At 48.1% G+C, this 16,200-nt stretch overlaps 1 protein-coding gene and 1 pseudogene across 1 annotated transcript; both read right to left on the reverse strand.

The window, feature by feature from the left end:
- Window positions 1–293: 293 nt before the first annotated feature.
- Window positions 294–1,652, reverse strand: LOC113456322 (annotated as a pseudogene).
- Window positions 1,533–14,979, reverse strand: Mefv (MEFV, pyrin innate immunity regulator). The gene is made up of 9 exons (XM_013347031.1): window positions 14,703–14,979; window positions 12,456–13,319; window positions 10,629–10,975; window positions 10,171–10,266; window positions 8,019–8,249; window positions 7,575–7,597; window positions 5,933–6,048; window positions 5,459–5,762; window positions 1,533–1,785 (listed from the first exon to the last, which is right to left on the reverse strand). The coding sequence occupies exons 1-9, from the start codon at window positions 14,977–14,979 to the stop codon at window positions 1,533–1,535; spliced, it is 2,511 nt and encodes an 836-aa protein (XP_013202485.1).
- Between the last annotated feature and the right edge of the window lie 1,221 nt (window positions 14,980–16,200).

Raw genomic sequence — 16,200 nt, forward strand, 5'->3', positions numbered from 1 at the left:
CTCCTGCGCTGTGATGAGCTCCTGATCACACAAGCTGGTTTGTATGGTGACCCTGACACAGGAAATATTTCTTACCGAGTTACAGATCTCAGCTCCTAGACCTTAGGATGGACTTCTAGTACTAAAACACAATCTTTCCTGGACTTCTAGATCCATATACATGAATTTTCTTTGGGTCATGGCTTCCCAACTAACTTCCACATCATTCTTTCCTGTTCCCTGTCTGAGAACTTAAATTACTGAAGAAGAAAAACAAAAGCAGAGTAAAATAACTGCAGGAAAGACTACCCAGAACTACTCAAAATTCTCTCAGGAAGCTCTAAGCTGGGGGGGGGGTGTAACTTTATTTCCTGTATAGTGTGTGATGGATCCCAACAAGTTCTTGAAGAACAGGAGAATATGCCATGCCCAAGTCAACTGAAAAGCCTTCTACCACAAGCATTTCAAAGGAACGTGAGAAGGACAACATTTCTGTTTCAACAGAAGTAGATTATCTAAGAGTACGTACACTTGAAAGTTTAAATGTGTACAAATCCAGAGGTTTAGAAATCATTGAAAACCACAGACAGGGTTTAGGGAGCAGATGGTTGGGGCCCTTCCTTCTCACTTAATCCATGTCTGGTTTTGCACTCTTCACAGGTAAGCAGGCAGTGCCTGTTATGCCCAGGGCCAACAGTACCACGGAGCTGATCCTCCTCGAAGGAATGGAATTTTCTCTTGCACACTCTTAGGTAGGAAGCCTTCTCAAGGCCAAATCCCAAGATACCAGCCAGTGAAACTTTAGGTAATGATCCAAATTTTGGATTCCACCTTGGTGGAAAAGTCCCTAGGTGACAAGCATGCTTATAAGAGAAAATGGCAGAGCCCTTTTCCAGAAACTTTCTTCTTGACACTCTCAGATAATCTTGGCAATCTCTCCTCTGTGGATGTGCAGTTTTGACTTTGGGCAAAACAACAGGCTCTGCTTGCTAAATGGTGGCAAGTGGGGACCTTTCTCTTGGCTTCCATGAGTGGACACCGAGGCCATGATGACTCTGTCCTTTCTTCGATGCCTGTTGAATGCTCTGAATTCTCCTTGGTCTGATGACTTTCTGCGCGATCTTCCTTTTCTTCCCTCTTTCCTCCTTCTTTCTGCTCTCGCTCCGCCCCACACCTCTGGTGTCACTAGCCCAAGTGCAGCCCCGCACTTGCAGTCTCTTTTTCAATCAGTTGGTGACACGGGAAGGGAGAATCCAGCCCTTTCTAGAAGGCCCCATTTCTCAGTCTAGAGTCAACTTTAAACCACAGGAACAGTGCCTGTTTCTGCTGGGCTCTTTCTCTGGGAAGAAGCTTCACTAAAGCATGAGTTTCCAGTGGGAAACAAAGCTGTAGTTAGTGAAAACTCAGGTGATTCTGCCCACTGTTCAGCCTACGGCCAACCGTGGCCCTCTTTGGGGGCGCACGTCGTACCCTAGCCGCTCTAGCAACTCAGTTAGGGATGATGCTCACCGCCCCAACCTGGCTGTCCAAACCGCCCCCTGCCTTCGGCACGCTCAGTCTGCGCTAAGATCTGGGTTCTGGAAATGACCCAGAAAGCCAGGCGCGAGAGGCTGATCGCTCGCCTCGTCCTTTTGAGTGTCCTCAAAGACTGTCAGAACCCTTTGGGAATTTGTCGCTTTCCGCGGAGAGGACATTAATTCCCAGTTCCATCTGGGAGGCTGGATACTTCCGCCTCTGTGGGACCACTTCCGGCGAGCCACTTCCGGTGTGGAAGCTTGGTCGGCCCGATCGAAGGAGCACTCTGTGCTTTAAAAGGGAGAAGGCTGATTGATGGAGTTTAGGGCCCAAGGGAGGCCCGGCAGGCGGGAACGACTGTCTGTGGCACACTGCGGAGCCAGAAGCAGGAAGCTACCTCTGGCCCTCCCTGGCATGCCACCTCCCCCCCCCCCCCCGTGAGCGGCTAATCCTGTGCTCGCTGGGAAATGTAGTTCGCTCCGAACTGTAACCCGGAGACCGCCTGGTGGCCGGGAGGGCGGGCGGGCGACGAGCGGAGGCCCTGCGGGAAGTTGGCCTCTCCTGCTCGGCCTCGGTTTCCTTTGCACGCGCCGTGGGTGTGTTCAGTGCTGGTGTCCGCCCTTCCGTGAGGTTCTCCGAGGAACCTGCTGGTTGAGCTGCGCGTAGGTCCCAGTTTACTAACCTCTACATTGTCATATTTTTAAAAGAGAGTTTCCATTTCCCTGTTTTTTTTTTTTTTTTTGGCCTCTCACTGACTTGTGATCCTTTCTGACCTGGAACTCGTGGTGGTCTCCTGCCTCAGCCTCCTGAGTGCAAAGAAAACAAGTGTGACCCACCAACCCTAGGTCTTTCTTCATTCTTTCCGAACTCAGTTTATTCCTAGTGAAGTACTGGTTAGGTTTAGTACAATCCGTGGACACAGATTCCCCTATTCCTGGTGTGGCGTTGGAATCCATTGTGAGAAACCAAAGACTTAGGTTCAATTCAAATTAAATAAATTTATTTTTACTGCTAGAAGGACGGCCGCTTTAGAGTTACGTGCAGAATGGGATTAAGGTGGGGTTTTAGGGCAGACATCACAAAGGTGTGCATTACAGATACCCACGGAATCCACAGCTGGGCAGGAAAACTGTTCTACTTCCCTCAGTTGTTTGTTCCTTTCCTGCTGGCTAGTAATAAAGAGCTCATTTCGTCGCTTTCCCATAAAGATAAAAACAGTGTTTACAGCAGAAAAGACAGCCGTTAATACCCTACAGTTAATACCCCGCAGCCCATTATCCTGGGCTTATTTCACCAGAAGGCCACTAGAATCTCCCAGGCGCCCCAGAACTCTTAAGGGATGCGGGCTCCATATTAAGTCTCTTTAGTCACAGGGGACCTGTGTAAATTACTCAGGTCTGAGCACTCCAATGACTGGGATAGAGCAGTTCATTTCTGGGCAGGCAAAGGCATAGTGTCATCAGTTCAGGGCTGAATGAAATGACAGTCTCTAGGAGGATGTCGAAGTTTTTTCTTTTTAAGCATGCCAACACCATCAGCAGCTGACTCACTTAACCGTGGCTTAAAATAGAGTATGAAAACTGGCAACAACAATTTTTGGGAGGTATCTGCTTACATTTTATTATACAAAACTTAAATGAGCAAACAGTAGGAAACATGTGCATGTGTTGTTATTGTTTAAAAAAAGCTAGACATAATCCCAATGCGGGGGGGGGGCAGAGATGGGGGAGTCCCTGCGGCTTACAGGCCAGGCATCCTGCTTAACTTAGCCAGGTTCAGGCCAATGAGAGACCCTGTGCTAACAAACAGAAAACAAACAAACAGAAAAACCGGCGTCTGAGGAGTGAGCTGAGGTTGATCTCTGCTCTGCAGGTGCCATATACATGCATTACACATACACGTACAGCCATCATGCAGACAGGCACACCATACACATTCATGCAAACACACATAAACGCACACACGCAAAATAGTGATATTGTTATCTAGTAAAACATGTACAGCCTACCTTCAAAGCTGTGGTTAAATCACATGTTAATGTAGTACAATATAATACAGCCAATAAATAGAATAAATTAAAAAGGCAAGTTACAATACAGCATTGATAATGATAAGAATAGCAGCGGTCTGCCTGAAAGGAAGCTGATGCATAATTCCCTTCAGGGATGAGATTTAGAATATAAGAGTCTCATGGCCATGATCAGACCCTGAGATGGAGGGAGAGCATTGACCATACAATGCATGATATGGAGAGCCGAATGTGGTGGAGCCTTTAAAGATGGCACCTTCAAAACCCAGAGAGCGAGAACTGAGCTGGGCAGTGGTGGTGGCGCAACTTTAATCCCAGCACTCGGAGGCAGAGGCAGGTGGATCTCTGTGAGTCTGAGACCAGCATGGTCTATAGAACAAGTTCCAGGACAGCCAGGGCTATACAGAGAAACCCTGTCTCAGAAAAACCAAAATGAGAAAAGAGTGAGAACCAAAGAGATAGGAAGAGTGTGTGCGCCTCTTGGAGTCTGTGTAGATTTAGTCTCTGGAGGCTTTCTGTGTCCTTGAGACTAGGGCAGACAGGGCAGCCCCGAGGAGGGAAAGTGAAGTGGAGTCTTGTGTCCCGAGTACGTCTGTGAGTACTGACTCAGGCAGGATTTCCCAACAGCCATGCACTTCCTCTTCTGAACGCCATTGCATGTCGTTTCTGTGTGTGCCGTCTTCACCTTTGCTCGATAGTGTTGGAGTATCTCTGCGAGTTTTTGGTATGCTTCTTGCCCACTCTGAAGGTTTCAACTCACAAGCTGTGTGCTCAGTCAAGGGCCAAGCTTCCAGGCGTGATTGAGAGAGGGAATCTTGATGAGGCTGATTGACTGGGGAATACCCTTCCTGTAACCTGTGTGACAACCTGCCCTAGAGTTGTGTCCTGGACTGCATAACAAAGGAGGAAGATGGGCTTTCAAAGTTCGTCACTCTCTGCCTCTTGACGGAAGCGATGTGACTATCTGCCTCTAGTTCCTGCCACTGTAACTGACTTGCCATGATGTACTAAACTCTTGAACTATGAATCAGAATAAAGAGAAGCTGGTGAATGGTAGGTGTGGGATCTGGCTGCCATCCATGCTCTAAAGGGAATGTTCCTAGCTGTGTGCCCCATTCACAGTAGGGAGAGAAGTGGATTCCTGTTGCTTTGCCACTGTTGTCACCCAGTAGCCATTCTCTGCAGAGTTGTATTTCCCTGCTCCCAGGAAAAGGAGGTTGTCTCGTCTCAAACTCCACTTCCGAGTGATGGCAGCTGGAGTCAAAACTAAGCGTATCCAGGATGATGATGGGACTTTAGAATCTTTGGGGACTGTCAGGCAGCAGGTATGACTTATTTCCAAATCTCACACTCTTCCTGTCAGAGAAGTTGAGGCAGCGGTGAGCAGTTGCTAGGTCAGAATCCCAGAAACTGCAGGAAGAATAAGACTACCTAACTGGGCTGGGGATCTGTGGGAACCTTCTCCCAAGGTTCTCTCCGTCTAAGGAAGAGGGTTTCACTGAGATTGTGGGAAGGGATAGGAACATACAGGGACCCGATATATCAAGGCTACCACTTGCCTTGATCTAGGCACTTACCGGCACATTCCTGAGCACCAATCACTTCTGGAACTACAGGGGGGAAAAGAAGGAATAAAGAAAGTTCTGAGCATGCTGTTCAGGGGGGTCTGACTTATACTATCCCACACGGAAAGGCAGGATTCTCCTGCTTAGGGCTCTACATCCTATGTTAGTTATAACCAGGGCCCCCCCAGGCACCCTAGAGAACGAAGAGGTTAATTCAGTGAACAAGGCACACACAGAGGGACCGAGCAGAGCTGTGAGGGCCTTTTATGACCTGTCTGGTGCCTTTGTTCGAAGTGTTTCCCCCCATTTCTGAATAGTTCCCCCAAAGCAACAGATAAAGGACAATTACAGAAGTTCTTAGTTAGCTTACATTTCCACCACCGTACTTACAAATAAAGGTTTCCATTTCAGGAAAGATCGGGCTTTTCGTTTGTTGGTCTCCTGTAGCTCAGGTGGGCTTTGAGCTTGCTGGGGCTGAAGGTCATCCCGAGATCCTGCTCCTCCAGCTTCCACTTCTGGGTACAGTACTATATCATAGTCCTGTGTGTTTCCAGCATCCCACTTTAGGTAAGCGCTGGGCATTGAACCCTGGGTCTGTGGCATGCTAGGCTGGTACCCTCCGCATTTTGCTACAGCCACACCGTCGAATGTCTCCATCTCAGAGCGCAGTGTTTCTGAAATGGAGGAAAGGGAACAGGGAGCCTGGGTTAGCAGAATGAGTTAGACCAGAAAGAAACTAGAGGCAGGGTCATAAGGCTTTGTAGGTGGCAAAGGGAATAGACAGGCAGCGTGGTTCCAGGGAGAAGGTGGACAGCGCCTCTCATCTTCCTCCAAGCTCGCTCACCTGAGAAGTTCTGCATACTCTTCTCCACAAATTTTGATTTCTGGTAGAGCAGGTGGATCTTTTCTTTGACCTCTGGAGGAGTGGCCAGTGACTCAGAGACAGTCACCATCTTGGCCCTAGCGATAAGAGATTGTTGGCCAGAGAAGACAAGAGCAAGATGTATCCCGAGTCCCCATGAGGTGACAGTGAGATCATCCACACTAAACACACCCATCCCAGTTTGGGCGACTAAAGGAAATCTTCCCTAGCCTCAAATTCTGACGCTGGTCCTCACCCTCAGCTGCAGACCAGCATCTCTGAGCCACTGTTACAAAAATCACAATGTGTTTAAGTAACAGCCTTAAACTTGAGCTGCCCTCACTAGCAGAATTCTCTATGCCAAGTTAATTATACGCCTCTACTATTTCTATGGAAAGAAAAACAGAAAGAAACGGAATGCCACTTCACACCTATTAGAATAGCCATTATAACAGCAGTGAAAAGTGAAAGCAGGGAATTTCAGGTTGATGGAGAGATGTGGAGAAATTAGCACCGTCAATGGGAATGTGAAATGATGCTTCTACTGTGGGAAAAAGAATGCAGATTCCTTACAGATTTTAAATAGATGGACATGAAGTGATTCCACTTGTAAGTGTAATATCTGAGAAAGTGAAAGCAGCGTCTCAAGTCATGCTTGTGTATCCGTGTCCAAATACCAGTCCCGGTAGCCCAGAGGTAGAGACGGTCTAAATGTCCATCCGTGAATGAATGTGGTGTCTGCATACAGGGAGTGCCATTTGGCAGTTCAAACCAGTGGAATTCTGACACATGCCACAACACGAACAGTGAAAGCGTTATTCTGAATAAAAGTGAGCCAAAGCTAAAGGAAAACTTTGTACAGTTCTGCTAAAATGTAGAATTTAGAACAGCCAGACTAACAAACAGGAAAAACAGAATGGTGGTTGTCAGGCAATAGGAGAGAGAGGATGAGAAATGAGTGTTTAACAGTGCGGAGTTCTTGTGTGGAAGAGGAAAAGGTTCTAGAGGTGGAGGGGGTAACAGGTTCACACTAATGTGAATGTATTAACATCAGTGCGTGCAAACATAAAATAGCTGAAAGTTTATGTTATACATATTTTACTGGAAAGATAATTTTTAAAAACACTAATGTCCAAGTCGCAGCCCCAAGATTGAGACTTAATTGGTACAACTGTGGCTTAGACATCAGCATTTTGTAAAGCTCCCAAAGTAACTATGAGATGTAGCCTTTTTATCTCATTTCTCTCTTCTCCCTGCCTGCTGGACTTAGCCCACCTCCAAACTGATCCCCAAGGCCCCCCAAAAGTGCTTGAGGCCAGAGGCAGTTCTTCAGGGAACACTGTCCTAAAGCAAATGGCATGGAATGCATTTGAGAGGGCACAAACCACTGTCTGCGTCCTGCAGGACTGGGACAAACCCCTTCTTAGTGTTCTGCCCATGCCCTCCCCGCTCCCACCCAGCCAAACTCCCATCCTGTTCTTCCCATAAAGATGCAGGAAGGATGGTCTCAGGAAGCTTCAGGAGACAGGAGTGCTGAGTTATAGACCCAGGTCTTTCCTAGGACTGTCCCATCCAAATGCTTCCTGTAAGACACCCAGGGGGACACCATGGGACATCTCTGTACCTGTGCAATGTGACTCCAATGTCCTAGGAGAGAAAAGAGGGAAGCTCTCCATTACTTGTCTCTAAGAGTCTGTGACTCCCAGGCTGCAAGCTGCTCCCTGGCCTTTCAAAGGCTCCCAGTCCTAGGGTACCAGGAAATAGGGGCCTCCCTCCTTTATTATATTCTGTTCAAAGGGCAGAGGCCTTGTCAGAGCTCATGGTTCAACTGCACTGCAGTTCTTCTGGTCTTTTCTAGGTGCTGCCAGGGGCATCTTAGATACTGAGATGTTCTGGGCTCCCAAGAGACTTTATCAAAGAGGCACGAGCCCCAAAGACACCACAGTCATTGAAACCAAATCCCATTCCAGGCCTCCATGGCCTTACTTCCTGCCTTGGCAGTGACAAGAGCCTAAATTATCCCACTGGGAACAGCAGGCAGGGGAAGGCTAGGCATGCTCGCACTCACCTGCATGAGCTTCCATTCTGGCTGGTCTTGCTTGGCCTCCAGTTCTCCAATCAGTTTATCTAAGAGGGCAATGTCTCGGGAAACCTGGGTATCATGTGTCTCTCGGACTTTGCCAATGGTCTGGCCCAGCTCCTGCAGCCAGGCCACAAAGAGTTGCTCTTGCTCCTCCAGGAACTGGTATAGCTTCTCAAGCTGATAGGAAGCCCTCTGCTGCTGGATTTCGGTTTCTTTCTGGGGAACACAGGATTGGGAGATGTGTGATGTGTGCTGTGGGCGGATAGTACGTAGGGATGCCCTTAAAGCCCACTTCTCAGAGGTGGGAGAGAGGCAGACTTGCTCAGTGTGAAGTTTAAATGAGAATAGCCCCCCCCCAAAGGCTCATATATTTGAATGTTTGGTCCAAAGTTGGTGGAACTGCTTGGGAAGGATTAGGAAGTGTGTTCTTGGGAGGAGGTGTGTCACTGAGTTTGAGGTTTCAAAAGCCTACACCATTCCCCGTTAGCTCTTGTTCTTTCCTATGGACCAAAATGTATGCTCTCAGATACTGCTTCAGCATCGTGCCTACCTGCCTGCTGCTGCGTTCCCAGCATGATGGCCATGGACTCTAACCCTCTAGAACTGTGAGCCGAGTAAATGCTTTCTTTATAAGTTACCTTGCTCACAGTGGCTCTTTGCCGCAATTGTTTTTATTTTTATGTGAACAAATGCTTTGCCTGGATGCATGTATGTGTACCACATGTGTGCCTGGTGCCCTCGGAAGTCAAAAGAGGACTTCAGACCCCCCTAGAACTGGAGTTAAGGATGGCTGTGAGCCACCATGTAAGTATTATGAATTGAACTTGGGTCCTCAGCCAGAATAACAAGTGCTCTTAACTGCGGAGCCATCTCTCCAGTCTCCATCTTCAGAGCAATTTAAATGTAACTAAGATTCTAGTCTCTTGGACACCTGCGCTCCAGAATCGGGAGGAATCTGTATGGAACTTTCCAGAACAGACTAAGCATAAGAGGGACTAGCTCCTGGGGAAATCTGTTGAATATGGTGCTAGGTTCAATGGTCCCCCCCACAATTTCCATGTTGAAGTCCAGTACTTCAGAATATGATCCTAGCTGGAGGTAGGACATTTGCAGATGTATTTAGTTAAGCTGGGGGCATTCTTTGGGGCTATGTGCTGCACACCTTTAATCCCAGGACTCGGGAGGTAGAGGCAGGTGGATCTCTGAGTTCAAGGCCAGTCTGGTCTTCAGAGAGAGTAAATACCAGGACAGCCAGGGCTACTCAGCCAGAAACCATGTCTTGAAAAACCAGAGGAAAAAAGTGAGATCATTCTAGTAGGTTAACATCCAGGAGTATATAGTGAGATCTAGTCTCAAAAAGACAAAAAGGGGGGGGGTTGCTTGGGCGTTTATCTCAAGGATAAAACCCCTTCCTAGAAAATACAAAGTCCTAGATCCTATCCCTAGAACTGGGGGGGGGGGAGTCAATATAGTTTTTTATAAAATTTATAAAAACTTCTATTATTATTATCTCTACCATTCTAAGACAGGATCTCGCTATGTAGAACTGGTGGCCTAGAAGTTGTTATATGAACCAGGTTGGACTCAAACCTGTGGCAGTTTTCCTGCCTTTTCCTCCTGAGAGCTACGATTACAAATGTGTGCCAACCAGATTTTTTTGGTATATGTGGGAGTCTAATGTAGCCCAGGTTGGTTGTCATAGTAACGATGAACTTGACTTTATCCTCTGGCCTCTACCTTCCAAACGCCGAGGTCATCCGTGTGTGCACACATCTAGTTTTTGCCATCCTGGGGATGCACTCGGGGCCTCGGTGATTATGTTTCTGTGCTTCTGCTCCACCAACCGAGCTGCAGCTTCCACACCAACAGCAATTATATAACAACACAGAGAATGTTCTGACGTGACAACCTCTAGTTTCTCTAAGCCATCTAGCTGTCATTGGAGGTGACACGGAGCTACAAGAATGAATGAGCTCTCCTTAGCTCTCCCTGCCATCACCACTGAGACTGGGGAACAGGTGACCATCTGCTGCCCTGTGACCCAGGGCGGAGCCTCGGGAGCCTTTGCACCTTTGCATGTACTCCCCTCCTTTTTCCTGCAGGTATAAAGGGGCAAGGGCTGGCTGCCGGGCCTCACCAGGAAGTTCTCTGTCTTCTTGTGTCCCTGTAGTCTGTGTTGCTCCACACATCCCCTCAGCTCCCTCAGAAGCTCCAGCTGCTTCTGGATTTGCTCCTGGAGAAGAATATTGGTTTTAGATGCTTACGTTTGATCCCTGCCATTTTAGCTTATACCAATCTTAGAGGGAAGGCTCGGCTTCTGGAAGCAGAGCTGGGGTGCTGCAACTGAGAGCAAAGGGGGGTTCTAGGAAAGAAATGGGGTGAATCCATCGCCAAGGGGTTCCCTGGATCCATATTCAAAACTAGAACCCTTGGATTTCTGAACAATATTAATAATCAGTCCCTTCTTTGCTGTCCTGGTTTGTCTTGTGTTTTTACCGGTGAGCCCAGGAGTCCTGACTAATGCAATCACATCCCAGAGGGCTTGGATGAAGAACACAAGCCGAGGTGAGCAGCCATGTGGGAGGGAGCACCTACCTTATACTCCAGTGCAGCCTCCTCAATGGGACGCACTCGATGGCCTTGATGCTCCTGACTCAGCCTGCAGATGAGGCAGATGGGCTCCCTGTGGTCCTCGCAGAAGAGCAGCTGCACCTGCTTCATGTGACGTGGGCACTGCGGTAGGGACTGGGGGCTCTGGTCTCCACAGTGCTTTCCTGCAAGTGAGCTTTGGCACTGGACGCATATGGATGAGCATCTGTCTGGGGTCTTGGGATCCCCAGGAGCAATGGAGCCGCTGAAGGAACTCTGCACACAGGTACCACCATGCGGGTCTCCTTCCCGGGCGTGGCAAAGAGGACATGCAGCCTTGTCCTGGGACCTTCCTGGAGACACAGCAGTGGAAAAATCTCCTCAGTGGCAAATCCAAGATAGTTACAAGAGAGCAATTGTTCATAGAGCACCTCCATCCTCAGTTAGAACTGGCTACTTCCCAGAACTCTCCTGTCTGACTCCTATCCAAACGAGGCTATACAAACAGGCCACTAAGGCTGAGGGCTTTTCCTGAGAGTTTTTCCTTTGATTTCCCCTTGTGCAGGCGCAGATCTAGCGGCTCATTTAAAAGAAAGCAAAACATGCCGACAGCATCTGCTTTCCTATTTCAAACCACAACAACTGGCCTACAACTCAAGCAGGAGCTCCTGGAGATGGTCAGTGTGTCCCAGCAGAAAGTCTTGTCAGAGCACAGCAAGCATCTTTAATGTGTGTGATGGGCGAATCCTCTACTCCCATTCAAGAAATAAAAGCAAAGAAAGGGGTTTTCTAAAGCCAAAGGGTGAATCTCACAGTGAAGATGCAAGAGCTAGGAAAGCTCTTCTCCAAGGCTACAGGCAGTGCTTCTATACACCAGAAATGACAGGAGACACAAGAACACACATCAGCTCTTCCTCCCTGGCCCAGTTCCCATAGGAACCGTTCTTGTGACAGAATCAGTTGTTTGCCAATATAGCTGCTCCTCTGCCTCACTCTAAACTCAAATTCTCAGCTTCCCGTGCAGTTAGCAGAAGCCATTTGATGAAATTCTAGTCAAAGGGAAGTGAGAACAAATAACTTCGAGAAGCCTTTAAAAACCTCCCCATCATGATGTCTCCTCCATACTCCCTTCTCCGCATCACGATGTCGTCCCCCCCTCCCCCCCCCCGTGCTCTTGAGTGGAGCCGGAGCGTCACTCTGAGGCTGTGAATTTCAGGAGTAAACACTTGAAGCAGAAAAACAGCTCAGCAGAAGTTTGGTTGTGGTCACACAAGTGACTCACATTGTGTGTAAGAGGAACAAGCTTCTGTATTGTTCATCTAAGCTTCTGGTTTCTGTTTCTCACAGACAAATATGATCCTGATGACTAATTTCCCAGTAGGTTTTTGGTCTACATCTTCCTCCTGCTCAGAGAAAGGTGATTAGCCAAATCTCTGCCCCAAGACTTACACTGTGGGAAAGGAATATTCTAACCCATTCTTTTTAGATTTTTTGTTTTTGAGACAGGGTTTCTCTGTAGCTTTGATGCCTGTCCTGGTACTAGCTCTTGTAGAGCAGGCTGGTCTCGAACTCTCAGAGATTCCCCCTGCCTCTGCCTCCCAAGTGCTGGGATTAAAGGCAGGCGCCACCACCACCTGGCTCTTTTTAGATTCCAAACCTCGCCTGTGGCTTTATACAAGAACTTCTGAGAGCTCAGGCGCTAACTGAAATTCGATGCAACTCTTTGTGCAAGATGTATAAATACGCATTTTCTGGGCCTGCATCACATTTGCAGAGGGACCCTGGAGGCAACCAGGTATCCCAGCAACGTAATTCTAGGGGGAGGGAGGGTACCTTTACAAGCTGTCGGTCCTGAGGGTGCCGGGTCTTCTGGAGTTTGGGCTGCATTTTCCCATAGTGACACAGGCATTTCTGAATTGCAGGACTCACAGAATGAACTGCCAGCCATCTTCCCCGAACTCTCCGGGGTCTCTGATCTTTCAGTTTCATTTTCCTTCAAGGACATAGTGCGTTTCTTCTCTCCAGTCAACGATGTTTTGGAAGGGATGTTCTTGAGTGTTTCTTCGTTGGGGACCAGGGAAGGTTCTGGATTTCCTGAGTTCTTTTCTAGAACTGCAGTAGTCTCTTCATTCAGGACGGCTACCTTCATGGGACCAGGGGACGAGTGTGGATTCAAAGTCATTGTTTCCTCTGGAGCCAGAAGAGCTTCTGGACCTGGGGGTTCTCCTTTGCTTGAATAAGTGGTCATCTCAAGACTTCTGGGTCGCTGCTTTCCTGAAGGCAGATACGCTTCAGCTTTCTTACTTTCTTTCCTCCCGGGGCTACTGCTGTAGAGTCCCTGCAGCCTTCCTGCAGAGCTGACATTCCTGCGGAGCTGGGCTTTTGCCTCGCTGTCTTTGTTCCCTGGGAACTGGGTGGTGCCCGGGCCTTTTCTATAGAGTGGTGCTGCACTCTTGGCCCCTGGCTTGGTCTGTGAGTCCAGGCTCTCAGGACCCCTCTGATCCTTCCTCTTGACCTGAGACTTCTTCTGGGACCCCTTCTCCACTTCAGACTGGCTGGGTGGCAGGTTCTGTGATCCGTCACCACTCGGCCTGGCCCCATCACCTTCCAGAACATCTAGCGCTTTCACACTCTTGGGCTTAGTGTCTCCGGAAGACTGAACAGAACCACCAGGTCTATTTTCTTCTGTTAAATGTTCTAGAAAGACAGTCAGATAGAGGCTCAAGGCTAAGGCTGGGGAAGGAAGAGACACTCTCCCCAGAAGCTACTAAAGGGAAAAGCACAGAACATTCTAGACAACAGCAGAACCATAAACAGAACCATCAATTACACAGAACCATAAAATACAAAGTAAATAAAAGCCATCTTATTGTTTTGGGTGAATACATGACTATAGATGTGGAAATTGATTTATAAAACAAAGAAACAAAAAAAAGTTAGAGCAGACCAACTCAGTGAGTACAAGCTCGATGACCTGAGCTTGACCTCTAGAGCCCACAGCGGGAGAGGAGAGAAGCAATTCTTTCAGGTTGTTCTTGGACCTTCATATGTGTGCCATAGCATGTTGACACTCACTTATGTATGCAGACAGACACCAATACATATACAAAATACAATTAAAATACAAATTAATATAGGGGGCCAGAGAGAGAGATGGCTCAGCAGTAAAGAGCAATGGGGCCTCTTCTAGAGCACCCAGATGCAGTTCCCAGTATCCACATGGTGGCTCACAACAGTCAGGAATTCCAGTTCCAGGGAACGTGGTGCCCTCTTCTGGCCTTTGTGGAACCAGGCATGCAAGTAGTGCACACACACTTGCAGACACAACACCCATGCACACAAAACTAGTGAACTACAGCAGGGACTTAGAAATGACTGATTTTCATTCATTCCACCCCTGAAGGAAATCCCAGGTCACAAAGATAAGTCCAGAAGGCACTTGAAAACAAGTGTGAATGGGTATGGTGGTGTGTACCTTTAATCTCAGCACTCTGGACACAGGGGCAGGCCAGCCTGCTCTACATAGTGAGGCCCTTTCCTAAAACCATACCCCAAAAAAGAACAGAAACAAAAACAGCAAGCAAACTTGCCTGCACTTTTGTTTAAAATTACAGAAAAGGCTTAATTCCAAAGTCTACCTAATGAAGATAATCTGTATTAGCTATCTACGCTTTAATCTGAAGAAACCTTTTATTGAAAGTAAAGAATGTTTAAATATGCTTGTAAAATATGCTAACGAAGAATTCTGAACTGAAATTAGGTGGTTATTGAGATTTTCAGCCATGTTAGTATGATTGGATTTTCAGCCCTTTCTGCCAACCCAGTGTTTGTCTGGGCATGTGTATTAATTGAAAAATGGAGTAAAGAATTGTCTAAGAATGGGTGGCCCACTGTTGAATATCAGTTTTTATTTTTTAAAGTCTTTAGGCACCTAGGGGAGCTTCAGCAAGAAGGCCAGGATGTGCAGGATTTACACAGCAGTGGACAGGGGCTTCCCAGCCATAAAGCTGGAAAGCTTGGGTCTGAGCATCGCTTCTCTCCTCTAACAGAAGCTGGCTGGGAAGGGCCTTAGCTACTTACCTGGGCCCGTGGCTTTGCGAAGCTCCTCGGCTAGTTGGCGCTGGTTGGTGGCCTTCAGTATCTGCAGGGTCAGCCTTACGGCATACTTCTCCCCATAGTAGGTGAGCAGCAGGCTGGCCAGCTTTACCGGCCTGGCCATCTGCAGAAGGCCCCGGGGGATCCGGGAGTGGCCCTTCTCCAGGCTGGTGTTCTGCAACTTGAACTTGAACTTCTCGAAGTCATAGGGCAGCAGCTCCTCCAGGGTGTTCAGTAGATGATCACCAGGGGTCTTGGCCATGGTGTTGGCCAGAGTGGACTGCAGTCAGCTGCGTGGCTTCTGGTGGAAGATAAAGACCTCTTTCCTGAGACTTCAGAACAAGCAAGAAACGGCTTGTGAAATGACGGAAAAGGCACAGGAAACGCCATAGGTTTTGGTGGGAACTGAAAGTCACGATGAGGGCGTGTCCAGGGTCCTTCCCGCAGCATCTTTTCTTTGAAGACTTCAGAGAATTTCCAGTGGGGAGGGCTCTGCTTTACCAGCCTGCGGCCTGCTGGAACAAAAGGCAGGCTAGACTGTAAGGGCGGCTTGGGATTGGAATCCAGACATTCCAGCTGCTCTCTTGCTCTCAGGACCCTGGGCTGGTGGAAGAGGAGAGAGACGGCCTTGCTTGGAGTTGGTCCTCTCTGGCCAGCTGCTCTCTTTGGACTTTTGGGGTTTATAGACCTGCAGGGCCAACAAAAGGTAAAAGAACAGATAGTAAATAATCCCTATCGGCTTTGCCTAGGTCTGTTTAAAAAAAAAAAAACCAGAAGAAGTCCGAAGGACACTACAATGCAGTTTGTCTGGTCCATGTCTAGTCTATCCAGCAGCACGAAGTCCTCATGGTGGCTTTGAGGGCCACCATTCTCATGCATCTGTTCCCACAGCTGATTTGGCACATGTTTCCCGGGAGTCCGAGTGCCCTTTGAGATATATTTTCTAGGCACTCACCCGGATGCTTGAGATGCAAGGCTGGAGAGATGCAGGCTTGCATCCTTTGGCACTTGCCGGTGAGCCAGGGTGAGCCTGAAAGTGGCTTCAAAGCCAAAAGAGGATGCATTGGGGGACCCCACTTCTACTCCACTTTCCTGTTTATGTCTTTATGTACTTCCAGGTTTATATCCTCAAACTTTTATAAAATTTCCACCTATAAAAAAGTGGAGAGATAGTACAAGGCACACTTCTGCCTTTACATAGGTCCACTAACTGCTTCTGTCTCCAGCTTTCTGCTTCCTCCTTCACTATTTTCTTAACCATTGGATAACCAATGAAAGGTATTATGGGCACCCTAGATATCTGTGAGGGCTCGTCTTGGTTGTCAAGCTGACATGCTTAGGAAAGGGAACCTTAGTTGGAACAAAAAAACACGGCCTCCATCAGATTGGCTTGTAGGCATTTCTGTGAGGCCTCCATCAGACTGGCCTGTAGGCATCTCTGTGGGGCCTCCATCAGATTGGCCTGTAGGCATGTCTGTTTACC

The sequence above is a fragment of the Microtus ochrogaster genome, chromosome 7 (assembly GCF_000317375.1).
Source record: "Microtus ochrogaster isolate Prairie Vole_2 chromosome 7, MicOch1.0, whole genome shotgun sequence".
Lineage (NCBI taxonomy): Eukaryota > Metazoa > Chordata > Mammalia > Rodentia > Cricetidae > Microtus > Microtus ochrogaster.